This window comes from Acomys russatus, chromosome 23, assembly GCF_903995435.1.
Source record: "Acomys russatus chromosome 23, mAcoRus1.1, whole genome shotgun sequence".
Classification (NCBI taxonomy): domain Eukaryota; kingdom Metazoa; phylum Chordata; class Mammalia; order Rodentia; family Muridae; genus Acomys; species Acomys russatus.
This window is the reverse complement of record NC_067159.1, coordinates 28,761,846-28,778,408: the sequence shown is the minus strand read 5'-3', so window position 1 is coordinate 28,778,408 and position 16,563 is coordinate 28,761,846. Positions and strand designations below refer to the sequence as shown.

General features: G+C 38.9%; 1 protein-coding gene across 2 annotated transcripts in view; it reads left to right on the top strand.

The window, feature by feature from the left end:
- The window catches only part of Ank2 (ankyrin 2), a 213,162-nt gene that overhangs the window by 41,261 nt on the left and 155,338 nt on the right, over positions 1-16,563 (top strand). For both annotated transcript variants that reach the window (XM_051165831.1, XM_051165830.1), the window contains exons 3-4: positions 7,212-7,310; positions 9,682-9,780. In XM_051165831.1, the coding sequence (XP_051021788.1) occupies positions 7,212-7,310; positions 9,682-9,780 (198 nt within the window). The remainder of the gene's footprint in view (positions 1-7,211; positions 7,311-9,681; positions 9,781-16,563) is intronic.

Here is a 16,563-nt window from a genome sequence, read left to right as displayed (position 1 = left end):
GTTTGTTTTGTTAAAGTGAAGTTATCTATTTCCTGTGTTTTCCTTGGTGTAGTTAGCCTCTTTGGGTTGGAGTTTTTCTTCTACTATCTTCTGTAGGGCTAGATTTGTGGGTAGGTAATGTTTGAATTTGTCTTTGTCATAGAATATCTTGTTTTCTCCATTTATGGTTATTGAAAGTTTCACTGGGTATAATAGTCTGGACTGGCATCTGTGGTTTTTTTCGGGTTTGCAGGACCTTTGCCCAGGCTCTTCTGGCCTTTATGGTCTCTGCTGAAAAGTTGGGTGTGATTCTGATAGGTTTACCATTGTATGTTACTTGGCCCTTTTCCCTTGCTGCTTTTAATATTTTTTCTTTACTCTTTACATTTTGTGTTTTGATTATTATGTGGCAGGAGAATTTTCTTTTTTGGTCTACTCTGTTTTGTGTTCTTAGGCCTCTTGTATGTTTATATGCATCTCTTTCTTTAAATTGGGGAAATTTTCTCTATGATTTTGTTGAAAATATTTTCAGGGTCTTGGAGCTCGGTATCTTCTCTTTCCTCAATTCTTATTTCATCTTTTCATGGTGTCCTTGATTTCTTGGATGTTTTGTGTCAGGAATTTTTTTTAATTTAGCATTTTCTTTGATAGTTGTATCAAATCCTTCCATTGTATTATCTCCACCTGAGACTCTTTAATGAAAGTAAAGGAACTATTTCTTGGAATTCATTTAAACAGAAGCAAGCCCAAACTTGATCTCTCCACCTTCTCTGAGCCTTCTGTCTGTCTGTGGTTGTAGTTACTGACATATCTGTTGTGTGTATCTGATTAGTCTATCTCTGATCCCTGATTTACATGCCTGAAGTCTGACATCCCTGTCCCTAACAAAAGGCTTTTCTCTGTATTTACTCAACAGCACAGAAAGCATGTTGTGAGAAAGGGAGGCAGGACTCTTTATAGAAGCCTTTAACAGAGTTTTACAAGAGAAGCAATTATTTTCCTGACCCCAACTGACCCTGAATAGCAGTCATAACTGAGAACAGAAGCTCCTAAGGTATAGCCACATGTTGTATGTAGCATTTATGGTGGGCATTTGTTTAGAGGTTGCTTTCATCATGCTGGCTGTTTGCCGCAAATCATTACCACAACACCCACCCACATGTACACATGTGAGCTCATGTGTACGCATGCACACATAAAAACATACACACACACACACACACACACACACACACACACACACACACACACACACACACACCCTATACTGGGCCTGAGGCATGGAAGAGTGCATAAGCTAAGATTAAAGCTATGCTGGGTTGTAAAAACTGTTTGCATGGGAAATCCAAGCCATAATAACGTTACTCACATGGTTCTCTTAAAGGCAGCTGAAATGTGAGCAGCCTGGCTATAGTAGGCTAAGTACGTAGCCTTAATTGATCCCAAAACTTGTTATTAACTCAACTGCAAAGTCCGGCAAAAGTTCGGTTTTTCAGCAGTCAGGAGATATTTTCATTTAAATGTATCACTTCAATAAATGTTACAACTTTATAAGGCATATGGGATACGGACACTAATATTTGTGCCATCTGCCCAGCTGTTACTTTCCTTAAGATTTTTCTGGCTAAGCTGTGCTACAGTATCTGGTGAAAACCAGATTCAGCTTTGAGGATGAAGGAACTGGTGTTTGTCCAGCAGGGTGTGGATAACAGGCAGCTCAGGGGATCCTAATTTCCGTATCTTTCCCTTACCAAAGCAATGGATGTGAAGCATGCAATTGGTGGTCTTGCATTTTTATGCTTGTCATCCTCTTGTTCAAATAGGCATCTCTTATGTTTCCATTGTCATTATTTACAGATGTTATAGCAGACATTACAGTCAGTGGGTTGAGAGGGCCAGAGAGTTGCCCAAAGCCACAATGCTGGTGGATAGAATCTCAGGGACAGACTTTCCTTTAACACTAGGGACATCTTATTACTTCTGAAATTAAGCATAACCAAAAAATAGGAAATAAAAAATAATGAGAGATAGAAAAGGAAAAAAGCTTAATAATTACATACAAATGAAAAACATTGTCCATTTAAACACAAGACAGAAAGATTTCCAGTCCTTTCCTATGAACTCATTGACAATACCAGCTGTTGGTACTGTTAAATCATTGGAAATTCATCTATTTTCTTTCAGATTTGCTGTAGTTTCTTATGTGGTAGCCCCTCCTTTTGACATACTCTGGTGCACTAAAAATATAAGTTCTTTGTTTATCTCACTGTTTTCAAGTTTAAGTAGTTATTAGATTTACATCTTAAATTCTTATTATTAAATTTTTAAGTTTTTAAGATTAATATTCATTAGCATTTGAGTAATTAGCATCTTGTTAGAAGAGGTTATTGTGTTAATAAAGTAAAGTTGCTATCCATTTATTAACTCTAGGAAGCAGGGCTCATAACAAAATTAGTGCAAAAGCACTTCGGACAGTGCTGGGCTGAGATGAAAATGGACCACAAAATGTTCCCAATAAATTATTGACATATTTACAGCATGTATACACACATGATCACTGGTATTGTGATTATGGCATCATTAACAATGAAACTTCACAAAACAAAGTAAGTAGCAAGAGATAGAAAATGGAGTTCCTTAACTCAGATAGATGTCGAAGCTATTCAGTGTTTCCTGGCAACTAAGGAAAAACACAAACACCGAACTACGCTTCTTCTTTTAAAATTAGAGGACAGTAAGAGGAAATAGAAAGCCTTCATTTGTTCTCTTTTCAGAGTATGGCAATACTTAACCTAAGGAATGGACTATGCACACAAGCCATGAATGTTGCTCAGATGGCTATTTCATATCCACCTTGTGGAAGAACCAGATGTGTAGTGAGCGATATTCCATAACACAGTGAAGCCCCTCCTACAGGGAAGAGTGATAACACGTTCCAGACACAAAGCTTTCTGATGACCTGACCACATGTCTATCCTCATATCTGGGGAATGGATTTTTAATATCTCAGATAAATAAATTGTTCCAGAAAATTCTTTGTTTCAAACTCAATAAGTGTACATTGAATGTTCTAACGAATGCAGACATTGATGCTTTATGTTTTGATATGGGAAGAACAAGCAGTTCTCAGACAGATGTGCAGGAGTCCCTGTTGGGAAAGTTGTAGAGCCTGCTTTGTGTTTCCACGCAAACATTAAGGCTCCCTGGTTTCCATAATTGTCTCCTTTGTGGTCTCTGAGCAGTGTGAAACATACTTATCAAAAGTGAAAGATCCCGTGAGATGTGGCCAGTGTTGCCAGGTGTCTGTGCTATACTGTACCACAGTGTCACTAAGACTGAAGGTTTCATCTTCAGGAGAATGACCCACACGACTGGCCAGAAAGGTTAACAGCGGTGAATGTAGTCTCAGGAAAAGAACCAAGTTGTACAATTAGATGGCATTGTTTCTCACTGTGCACTCTCGTAATAACTTCCATGCTACCTCATGTTCATAGATAAAACAGATTTTAAGTCAATTAATATTATTGCTATGAATTGTGTTAATCAATCAATTAACTGATTGATTAATTGTGTGTGTGTGAGTGTGTGTCTGTGTTATATATGAGTACAAGCGGGGCACAGCCGACCTGAGGAGGTCACACAACAGTCTCCAGGGGTCTCTTCTACCACATGGAACCTGGGGATTAAACCCAGGCGTCAGAGTTGGCGGCCAGTGCCTTAATTCACTCAGCTGTGTCCATGTGCTAGGTTGCTATTTTTGCCAATATGTATCAAACAAATTCTGTTTTGGAGTAATTCTAGTTTTAGTCAAAAATTCCGAAGCCAAGACATCAGTGTAAGGGCTTTTTAGCATCTATTTGCTATAGTAATAAATTTAAGCACGTGTGATGGGAAGTCCTCCCCCATGTCATCCCTGCTAGAAATGCCATTTTCAAAAGTTTAAATGTGTTTTAACTTGTAGTAAAGACAGGCGTCATGGATTTTAAAAGAAAACTTTTAAAAAGTTAAAGTATTTAAATGGAAAATTCTAGTGAGGTACAAAGGATCATCAAAAAGGTTGTGTGTTTGTATGTGTGTGTGTGTGTGTGCGCACGCGCATGCCAGAGCATTTGTCTGTGCTTGTGTGGTGTTCCTGTGTGTACATGTGTGTGGAGGTCACAGTTCTATGTCAGGAGTCTTCCTCAATTGATGGCCACCTTACTTTTTGAGATGGGGTCTAACACTAAACCTCATCGATTTCACTTGGCTAACTGGCTTATGACCTCCAGAGAACCCCCTGTGTCCACCAGGTCTCCCCAACAGTGGGGTTACTAGCAGTGGGGTTCCAGGTACACTTGATACATTCTTACACAGACACTGAGGATGTGAATACAAGTTCTCATACTTGCATGGCCATCACTGTAGCCTGAAGATCCTATTTTTAAACCAAAAGAGGTAGAATTTCAGGAAAGCAAACAGTGCAGTCTCTGTTCTTGGGAAGGAGGTTCACAGAGTGCATCATTACAGAAAATCACATGAGAGATCTGTCAGTCAATACGCCAAGCATTGCTCTAGAATAAGAGGCTTACTGAATTATATGACCTCATGCTTTAGAGAGGAGATGGCTTTGGCAGAGAAAGTCTTTGTTTCATTAATAGATCTAAAACATCTGGGAAAAAAACTTCAAACTTCAAATCTCTAATCCTATCTAGATGAAACCTTGACATAAAAAATCCTTATCACTATAATGTCTGTTATGATTTTTATTTCAAAGTAATTACATTAATTAAATGATTATGGATCATTATTCATGGTAAAAAATTCTTCACTAAATGATTTAAGCAAAACAATGAAATGTTATATGAACATTCAGGGAAAAAAAGATACCAGGGAAGTAAAAAATATCTTAAATATCATTGTATTTTTTTAAATGCTAGTCCCAACTTATGGTGACATTGCTTTCTTTTGGATTATGCAGTAGTTCTGTTCTTAAGCTTTTTGAATACTCTTTACCATTTTCTATGCTGGCTGAAGTAGTTTTCTTCCATAGCAACCATGTGTAAGGGTTCACTGTGCTCCACATCTTTACCAGCACTTGCTATTTCTCTCTTCTTAATAAGGGCCATTGGTTACTCTAACAGGAATACCTTAGTATCTTATGCTTTGATTTACATTTCCCTAATGATCAGTGATATTTTCACATGCCTGTTCCCCATTGTATGTCTAATGTCTTTTTAGGTGGCTTGCTTATTTTCTAGGTCTTTACCCTTGCTTGTTTCACAATTGCACTCTGAGTTCCTCCTGCACTGGGAAATCTCCTCTGTCTGATGTGTGGTCTGTAAACATTTTCTCTGATTTTCCAGGCTCTTTTCTCTGTTTTGTGGAATCTTTTCTGTGTGACCTGATCCCATTCATCTATTCCTTAATATTTGATTGCTTATGTGTTTGAGATCAATCCTAAAAAACAAAACAAAACAAAACAAAACAGCAGCAACAACAACAAAAACCAAGAAACCCTCTGTCTAGTCTAATGTCACAAAGCCTTTCCTGACACTTTTCCTAATAGGTTTATAGTTTCATGCCTTATATTTAAGTCCCCAGTTCATTTTGTGTTGTCTTTTGTAACTGATAAGGTACAAAGGACTTGCTTCACTCTTGTAGATTATTGAATCTTTTTGGTTCCATTTCTTGAAAAGGCTATGTTTCCCCAAATGTGTGTTCTTGATACATGTGTCAAAAATCAATTGACTGTCAGTGTATTGATTCATTCCTGGGCTCTTCATTCAGTCCTGTAAGTCCATATGTCTTTCTATGTCTGTGCTATGCTGCTTGATTGCTCCAACTTTGTTATATATTTTGAGGTCAGTAGTGGCTATTTTGGGGTCTTTTATGATGCCTTAAATTTTAGGAGAGGATTTGTGTAAGTGTGTATTTCTGTAAGGAATCTCATTGGTACTTTAACAAATATCACATTAATTTATTGGTCATATTTATGTATAGATAACAACTCTTTTCAGTGCCGTGGTACGTAGTTAGATTTTAGAAAATTCAGTAGGTGGAAATTGGATTTGACAGCATTATTAAAGATTTTTTTTTTTTAAAGAAAAAGCTCTTAGGTTCTAAATTTATTTAAAGTATAATACTATCAATGCAGTTATATAACCTTAAACATGGTCTTTTGGCTTTTAATCACTTTGTAAAAGAGATTCTCCTATCATTTATTAAAAATAAGATTTATTGAAAAAACAGTATACTTGATATTGAACAGAGTTTTGACTTTAGCCAGCACAGTAAATAATTCAGAATTAGTCTCCTTATTTTCTCATTAGAAAACGTTTATATGATTTATGTATAAGTGTGTGTGTGTGTATCCTTTGTGTACGTGTGCATATGTGCATATGTATATATGTGCATGAGAGTGTCATATATGTACACATGTGTAGAGGCCAAAGAAGGACGTCCTGTGTTTTGCTGCACCATTCTGCCCTATTTCTTCAAGACAGTCTCACACTGAACCTAGAGCTAGGTTACTTACCAGCTAATTCAGGGATCCTCTTGTCCGGTATTCTATGAGCGCCGAGTTCCAGATGGTGTGTAGCAACACCTAGCTTTTAAAAATATAATGTTTAAAGTACTATTTTAATATTTTATGCACGTGGGTGTTTTGCTTGCATGTATATCTGTGCACCGCATGTATGCCTGGTGTCCACAGAGGCCAGAAGAGGACACGGGGAACCCTGCAACTGCAGTTTCAGATAGGAGTGAGCTTGGAATGCTGGGAATTGAACCTGAGCACTCTGGGAGAGCAGCTAGTGTTCTTAACCACCGAAGCATGTCTCCTGCTCTGACACCTAGCTTGTTATGTGGGTTCTGAGGATCCCAGAATCTATACTTAGAGCCTGAGATATAAACATGGAGGCTTCACTCCAACCCCATGCTCCTATACCTCTCAATTAAAAAAGTACACGTTTGGTGAAATGAAGTTCTCCGAACCTTGCTTCTAGTGTGCAATTACCTTTGTGCCTCCACCTCAGAAGCTCATCTCTCTGAACTGAAGTCGACTCCAGTTAACACAGAAAAGCAAAACAAAACAACAACAATAACAAAACAAAAAAAAGACAAAATAAACACGACAAGAAAAGTGGAGACAAGGCATAAGTGTGTATGTCTGTCCTGGGTTGTGTTGGTGTAGGATTAGCACATCGTCTCTTAAGCATTTCTCTGCTTCTAATCAAGACTTGTTCTTCTCTCAGAATGGACTCAATGCTCTCCATCTGGCAGCCAAGGAAGGCCACGTGGGCCTTGTGCAGGAGCTGCTGGGAAGAGGGTCCTCCGTGGATTCTGCCACTAAGGTACTGTTCCTGTCCATGAAACTTATGTTTTTTTTTTTTTTTTAATTAATTTATTCTTGTTACATCTCAATGTTTATCCCATCCCTTATATCCTCCCATTCTTCCCTCCCTCCCATTTTCCCATTATTCCCCTCCCCTATGACTGTTACTGAGGGGGATTACCTCCCCCTGTATATGCTCATAGGGTATCAAGTCTCTTCTTGGTAACCTACAAGTAGAACATTATGATAGGCAGATTTGGGCCCAGGGGTCCCGCTCAAACTAAGGCACCAGCCAAGGACAATACAAGCGGTAAACTTTAAACCACTACCCAGATCTAGCCAATGGTCAGAACATTCTCCACAGTTGAGTGGAGAGTGGGATATGACTTTTTCACGTACTCTGGTGCCTCACATTTGACCATGTCCGCTGGAGGGGGAGACCTGGTGGCACTCAGAGGAAGGACAGCAGGGAACTTACGTTTTTTTAACAATGAAGGAGAGTTTTGTGTTTTTTGTTTGTTTGTTTGTTTTTGTTTTTGTTTTTGTTTTTACTTATAGTGAATTGTTTAGTTCTTGATCAGGAAGAGCTTTAAATTTTTCTCCCATATTCAGAAGTCTGCTGGGGGTTATCGATCACCCAGGAATAAAACTGAAACATTCTTCATTCCTCTGCAGCATTTGGGTTATTTCATTTCAGGGTGTCGACGTGAGACTCAAGAAGTCTGGAAGCCCAGATCTACCTAACGTACTATCTTTTTTCCTTTGATTTACAAAGAAGCCTGGATCAGCAAGATCCTCTGTAGACACTTGCACCTGTTTCCCTAAAGTCAATTCATTTAAAAACAAACAAACCAACAACAATTAAAAACCAATCTGCTGAGATGGTTGTCCTTTCAATGGAAGAGAGCAGTAGTTTTTATGCTTTGGTTATAAACTGGTGCGCCTTTTCCTGTGCTCATGCTGTTTGATGTGAGTATACCAGATCCTCTGCAATTTCCTGGGAGAGAACTTTGAGGTCACGGATTCAATTACTAGAATTATTAGAGTATTGATTCTAATGTAGCTCACAGTATTTCCCCCCTCCCTTGAATTGTCATATTAGCATCAAATATTCATTAAACCCTCCACTTTTTTGGTTCTTAACTGTTTGTTATAGCTTTTATTTTTCATTCTAAATTCTACTGATGTTTTTCTCTTTTCGCCTGTCTCCACTACCATTTTTGCTTGGGATCAAGCCCAGAGCTTTGCACATACCTGGAAGCTGGGCAACCTACCACCAATCTGAACTTTGTGCCTTCTTGAAATTAGGACCCCAACTGTGGATCCCAGGTGGTTTGGGTTCCCAGTTCCAATTTACTTTTAATCCTAGGTTAGAATTTTAGAATTTTCTAGAGAAAACAAATTTTGAAGAAGGAGACTGAGCCCGTCCCACAAATGCTGAGTGGACATGGCTTTAGAGTGAGCTGGTCCCCGAAAGAGAAGGAGAGTTGAACTTTCTGGTTTGGAATCTACGCTTCCGTTTGTTTTAATTTTCTATTTTCATTATTTCTCTTAATCACATCTTCATTTTTTTTTTTTTTTTTACTTTTCTTTGACTTGTATCATAAATTTTGTTGTAGCAAGTGGTAGAAATCACAGGTAATTTTATGGTTGTTGCAGAATTTAGTTTTTAATTTCTAAAATATTGTGAGTAAAAAAAAAACCAGTTTGCCCTTGTAGGTTAAAACCTAACTCTGAGCAAAATTTCTCTGCCAGCTGAAAGCCCAGAGTTGCTTTTTTGTAAGATTTATTTTATAAATTGTGTGTGTGTGTGAACATACACGTGCACACATGTGCAGGTGTCTGAGGAGGCTAGAGCAGGACAGCCAGTCTCCTGCATCTGGAGTTACAGGTGCTCATGAGCTGCTTAATGCAGGTGACAGGACCTGCGTGCGTTTGCTCTTAACTACCAAATACTCTCTCCAGGCTCCCTACTTAGTTTTGCACAGTTAAATGAGCAACATTTTGACAAACATTTTTAAATTGCTTTTTTATCACAATAGAAATGTTTGGGATTTTTCATAAAAAAAAAACCTCTTGAATTCTACAGGATACTGTCTCTTGTGCACACATCCACAAGCTATAGCTTCTTCAAATCCAGTCCTCTTATGTTCCCAACAAGGCCCCAGTTTTACAAAAGACAGTAAAGTGAGATGCTAGAGATTATAAGTGTTCTGATATTAAAAAAACATCTTTTACGTAGTGGGCTTGATAAAAGTGAATGGTTTTCCTTGACAAAACACAGATTTTAATAATTTGAAATGCCAACAAGCTTGAAAAGTGCATGTACATTTTGATTTCTACATAATTTGGAAACCTGTAACATTTTCTCTTCTGTTTTGTCTAAACAGAAGGGAAATACTGCTCTTCACATTGCGTCACTGGCCGGACAAGCAGAAGTTGTCAAAGTTCTAGTTAAGGAAGGCGCCAATATCAACGCACAGTCACAGGTATTAATTGCATTTGAGTTTTCTCTGCTGTTAATAAGTTTATAATACGATTTTGTGATGTTGATTTAGTGGTTTTTTTTTTTTCAAACTCTTCTTTTACTTATTTTAACCAAAATGCTCTATGAAATCATGGAGCTAAATCTCTTATTTCTAAACAACTAGAAAATGCCAGTTGTCATTGCCACAATGTACCTCAGAAAGAAGAGGGACTGATGGTAGTGACATCTGTAAAATGTAGCTCTCAAGAGTTCTGTGCTGTCCTAGGATGCTGGGGTTTTTTCCCTATAATTTTAAAATTTACCCCAAATCCAGCATTTCACTGGGAAAGTCTGGTATGATGCAAGACTCTCTATATTTTGCTATCTCATACACAGCTGTGGCTCTACTGAAATACTGAGGGAAACTGGCAGGTTCTAACAGCTTTATGATATACATAATCATAAAAGAAAATTCATGATCCTATTGAAATTGAGAAAAGAGAAACAATAAATCGCGCTACATACCTGATTTCTATATTTTTTTTTTATAGAAAGCATATGTGAATGAAAATTTGCCCCTCATCTTACACTTGATATCTGTGATGTCTGTTGTAGGAGTTAAACTATGTATCTTTCTAATAAAATCTATTCCTTCCACACATGGGAAGCCCTGGGGTCAATACCATATTAAAAACAAACAAACAAACAAACAAAAACAGAAGCAAATCAAACCAAACTAAAATGAAACAAAACCCCAGATCTCTCTCTTTTGTTTACAACCCAAAACTTTCAGCTAAATTTGTGACAAGGACTTATTAGGAATTGAAAACCTACTTTAGTTTAAGCCTTTAGTAAAACGTTTTGAAGATTAGTACCATTGTAAAAAAAACATCGATATGTTTCATTAGGTACAGACAGCAGCATCGTAGGCTTGGAAACACAGGATGCTATATGGCTCTACTGCTCTCGTAGCTACATCTGGGTGTGGGCCAGGAGGGACACTTCAGTGGTAGAACAGCTGTCCAGCAGGCAGCCAGGAGGCTCTGGCTCTTTCCCTGGCCCTGTATCACGGACATTTTTGTTGTTGTTGTTGTTTTATTTTTTATTAATTTATTCTTGTTACATCTCAATGGTTATCCCATCCCTTGTATCCTCCCATTCTTCCCACCCTCCCATTTTCCCCTTACCCCCTTCCCCTATGACTGTGCCTGAGGGGGACTACCTCCCCCTTTATATGCTCATAGGGTATCAAGTCTCTTCATAATAGCCAGATCATGGAAACAGCCTAAGTGTCCCTCAGTAGAAGAATGGATAAAGAAACGGTGGTGTATTTACACTATGGAATACTATTCAGCTATTAAAAACAAGGAATTCCTGAAATTTGTGGGCAAATGGATTGAGCTAAAAATGATCATAATGAGTGAGTTAACCCAGAAGCAGAAAGACTCAAATGGTATATACTCACTTATATCTGCATACTAGCCCAAGGGGCATGTCCCATGAAAGTCTTCACTTACCAGGAAACTGGGACAGAGGGGAGGACATCCTAATGGGACTCTAGATGAGAGAAGCATGGGAGAATAGCAAAGTAGAAGGATCCAGAGGGTCCTAGAACCCTACAAGAAGAACATTATGAAAGGCAGATTTAGGCCCAGGGGTCCCGCTCAAACTATGGCACCAGCCAAGGACAATACAGGCCGTAAACTTCAAACCCCTACCCAGACCTAGCCAATGGACAGGACATTCTCCACAGTTGAGTAGAGAGTGAGGTATGACTTTCACACGTACTCTGGTGCCTCATATTTGACCATGTCCGCTGGAGGGGGAGACCTGGTGGCACTCAGAGGAAGGACATTTTGTTTATAGCAAAATAATAGCCTTTATTAGAGCTTGAGTTCTCAAACATTCACCTGCATTGTAATCACTTGCAGAGCTTGCTACGACATGTTTCTGGGTCTCTCTTCAATTTCTGCTTGCTCTGGAGTAGAAAGTTCTCAAGCGGTGTGCGCACTGCCAGTCTGGAGGCCATACTTGCTTCAGAGGGCACAAGAGATGCCATATACCACAGACTATGTCTCAGTCAGCAGTGATCTTATAAAGCGTGGAGCTGAAAGCAAGTTAAGTTCACATAGGCACCGGGGTTTCTCTTTAGGATGACAGGACAGTAACCTGCAATGCTGAGACTTCTATCTATAAAAAGAACAGGGTTACTTTTCTCCAAATGACTCGTTGAACCCAGTGTGACGGGATAGAAGTTGACATATGGCAAATGTGGCAAAGGAAATGCTTGTTAGAAGCTATGATATTAGTTACTACACAGTGGTTTATATGCTTTGAAGACAACCCAAGGATAATAAGCTAAAACCATCTTATCATTCATTTGTTTTCAGAGTCCCTGAAGCTTTTCTTTGTGCTCCTAATCATATCAGCTTCTAACAGAGCTTGAAAGAAGGCTGATGTCGTCATTATGAGATTAAAATAATCCTTATCTGTGCAGCACAGTGTTTGCTCAGTGCGAGGTTCACATGCAGGGAATCCCAACCAACAGCTTCAGATGGTTTTTATACTGTGAGAAATGTATGAGTGAGAAAAATTGATCAAATTTTAAGATTTTTTTTTTTTTCTAAATGTCTAAGTCACTTGGTGAGGCTGATGGCATTCTTGTATTTAGATAGCTGCCATTCTCAGCTGACTCATAGTTTATGATTGATTTTAAAACGGATGTTTATACAGGCAAGTTAATTATCTTGGGGATGCAACTTAGCAATTTGGAAAAGGTGTGGTTTTAAGGCCATGGATGCCGGTTTGGTCCCTTCCTCAATTTTTATTTTCCTCGCTCCTATCTTAGTGTTTGCACAGAATTTTGTATCCAACATTTGGTGTCAGATGAATGGGTTGGGACATACTTGGGGAAGTGGAACCACCATTTCCTCTTAAGATCTGTGAAAAGAATGTAGGAGTCAAACATCACAGCGCAAATCCTGTATTTTGTACCCAAATTCTACTCTTGTCTATATCTTTCTAAAAGATTAATCCAGGATCCAGAAAGGAAGAACAATCTGAAACTCAGGGGACACAAATAAGAATGTGTGGAGTTTTTTGGAAGTAGACCAATAAAATTAGATTTTGAAATACGAAGGCAAGATAAGCCCCAAATAAACAATAATTGGTCAAGTTCCTGGAGTTATCGAGAGGTATGCCTTATTGTGGCTTCCTGCACTATTCATGTAAACTGAGGTTCTCATGACACCTCCATGTGTATCATGTTAATGAGGGGTAGAGCAAACACTTGGGGATCTCTGTAGTGCAGTTCTATAATGGAGGAGAGACCGGCTTGACTGTGAATGAAGCAGTTGACGAGTGAGAATTTACAGCCAAGAAGGAGCGCGTGGTCATTCCTACATGGGAACATCATGGGTAGAGGACAGATTGGCTCACCTGACGAACATGCTTCCTTTTGAAGGAAGCCAGGGCCTCCACATGCGTGGGGATGCAGGGGTTGAGCCACCACACTCATCCACGAAGGTGATGAGATACCAAAGACGTGGGTTTGAACTGAAATTGTCTGCAGGAGTCTTTTGATAAAACTTGATTTTACAAGGCAGTTCACAGATGGGACTAGGAAAAAGAAGACTGGTTAACAGCCAACCAGGCAAAGAACCTTTGGCCTTTATCAGAAGACACAATGCCACCCATGACAGGCAGTGTCTTAAATTCATGAGGAATCTAGGACACCATGATGATTGATGCATGTGTGTTAAGTGGAAGTAAGTACCGGCCTAGAACCAATAGAGCCGTGTTTATTTGCACTTCTGTACTATGGATTTAACAATGTGGTGGAAAGTGAGCCAGCATTCAGTGTGACTAGGCTCGCTTCTTTTCTCTCCCATGATTCCATGCCACAAGGTCTACTCACAACCTTTTTGATAGTTATTTGATGGGGTTTGTGGGACTGGAAATGAAAACAGAGTGAGCTGAGAAATGCTACTAGCTTTGAGAATGTCTGCCTAATTTCTGAAGCACAGACACTTGCCCACACTCCTCTGCACCTGAACATTTTGTGTACAGTCCTGTATAGTGATGTTGCTGAGCTTTCTACCTGTCCATTCAGGGCATTTGTCTGTCTACTTTTCTAACTTGTAAATCTACTAGATTCAGAGACGTGACTTTAAAGTTCCTACAATTCTACATCTTTACAATGGAAATTATTCTTTGAAATATTTACTTGGTCTGCAGAAATTTCCTTTCTTTCTTTCTTTCTTTCTTTCTTTCCTTCTTTCTTTCTTATTCTTTTGCATGTGTTTCTACATTTTTCTCAGGATGGCTAGCTTCTTAGCTACAGATATTCCTTTTTCTCAAACCTCTTTAAAGTTTGAGAATTCTGTGCAATTCCTTGTGTATATGAGCCTGGAAGCTGATCATGTGTACCCATAGTTCATGATAGAAACCAACTTTGTTGTGTATTCTAGTCACTTTTAAGAGTAGATAGCAATATAATAAAATATAGGTAATAACCCTAATTCATTTGCTGTCATTATTGATGACAAATTGAGACTCAAATAATTTCTTTATATGCCTTTAACCTTCTTCCCGGGTACCTCCTTATAACTTGTATAACGACAGCTTCCTTCCAGACTACTGTTCATGCAAAGCACAGGTCTCATCTCAAAGGAATGAACAGTAATTTCAAATGTAAGTCAAGTATGAGGGATTCTGGCCCGAGACCACAGATTTAGGTTGCTCCAACCCATACTGTAATGCATTCCACCATAGGAATGCTTACACAGACTTTTATCATCACAGAATAAAGGAAAAGTTATAAACTAATGCATTACCAAATGCACTGGTAGTTACGTGAGGTACATGCAGCAGTGAGCTGAAAACTCTGCTGTAGGTTCCCCATGACATCTGATGGCATCTTTTCTCATTTTTATAGATGTCATCTTTATTTGTAAAAATATTTTATTTAATCTTCACTCATGCACATGTTTTGGTTAAATCCACCCCCATTGCCTCTTCCGCAGCTTCTCCCTATCCTGACCACTGCTCTTCCCTGCCAACTGCAAGTGCTTTCCCCCCTAAGTTTAATACTCAACCAGTTCCATTTAGTTGTGTATGTGTGCAGGCGTGGCATGATTGAATAGAACTTGCGTAGCTCTCTGGGCCTGCATCTCTGAAGAAAACAGACACGATGACAGCCCTAGCTGGGCTAGGCGAAGCTAGTAGTTTGCTAAGGATGCATTTTAAATACTTTACTTGATAGGGAAATAAAGATAGCCAAATATAATTTGGCTCTTGAACAACGACACTCTAACACTCCGCAGTCAAATGTGCTAACTATCCATTCACTTCTGTAGATGTGATGTAAGGTGGGTGTGGCTTTTATGAGGTAAAAAGTGCCAGGGAATTTTACTTTATAGTTTCCCCAATTGGTCAGGCATCACATTTTGGGCATGATGAGGCCAAATGTTGCTTTGTGTTGTGTGGGGAAGGCTCATCCCTATGGTCTAATAAAGGAGGGTTTTATAAGCCAGGGATGTAGTCTTCAGGAGGTAGACTAGTTGGTAAAGCCAGTTATCCCTGGGTCACACCAGTACTCTTAGCCACTATTATCTGAGTCTCATTCGCTTTTTCTTTTCCTTTCTTTCCTCTGCCTTTGGTGTAACATTTACATGGACATATAATAAGTGTATTTTACATTAAGATAAAACAATCATGCCACTAATTGGCCCTAAAAATAGGTATTTTAATCTATCAAAATTTTCTTTATCATCTATCATCTATCTATCTATCTATCTATCTATCTATCTATCTATCTATCTATCATCACCTATCTATATGTCTATAATTTATCATCTATTATTTTAAATGCAGAAAGGAAATAGAGAGCTAACAGGAGCCATTTTGTGACATTGCCCACCCACTTTGCACTGACAAAATATGAGCAACATCTAAAAGTACTATGGGACACCTTGATGACTCTTTCAGTCAGGAAACAGGGCTCTTGAGGTCTCTCGGATGACAAGTTCCCTCTGTTTCTTTATGTCTTCATTTTGAACCTGAGTCCCCTTGTGAGGTGTGTCTTCATGATTTGCAGCGAACACAGATGAATCTGGACTTTCCGCTTCCCCACCCTTCGCCAGTGGAGTTTCTTCATTCTGGCACCAAACTCTTAAAAATGTCACGACTCTTCTTGAAGACCGTTTTTTTTTAAATGATTTAGATAAAAAGACTTAATTTGAAACTTTTGAGTATCAATAGCAAGTGTTAGTGGAGCCAAATTCACTGGGGGATGGGCAGGAGTCTGGGTGTGCCACAGTGTTCCCAGAGCCTTTAATTTGTTATATCAACAAAATAATCCAACTGGTTGGACCCAAACAGAATTCCATTCTCTTTTATAGCAGGAAGCAGTTTTATTGATTTGGGCACTGGGAATTTGGATTTTAAACAGAGGGACACCCGAGTGAAACTCTTTTAGAAGATTTAAAGTAGGCTCCTATCCATCTAAAAACTGGATTATTTTCCTCCAGATAATAAGGGCTGATGAGAGAGAGAGCACTTTTATGAAAATAATGAAAACAGTGAAATGCTTTTAAGAATAAAGCCTTGGCTCAAGTAAATTAAGATGCTTGGGTAAGCAATCAGCCATCAGTGGGAGAGCGCTAGATTAGCAGGCATGAGCTGTTATGGTTGTGTCTCTAGCATAGGCAAAAACTGAAAGAATCATACACCACAGCATCAAAGGGGAGGAGGTGCTTTTTCAGAGAAGAGCAAAGTAACAACACTCCTGAGAGGAGAGGAACAT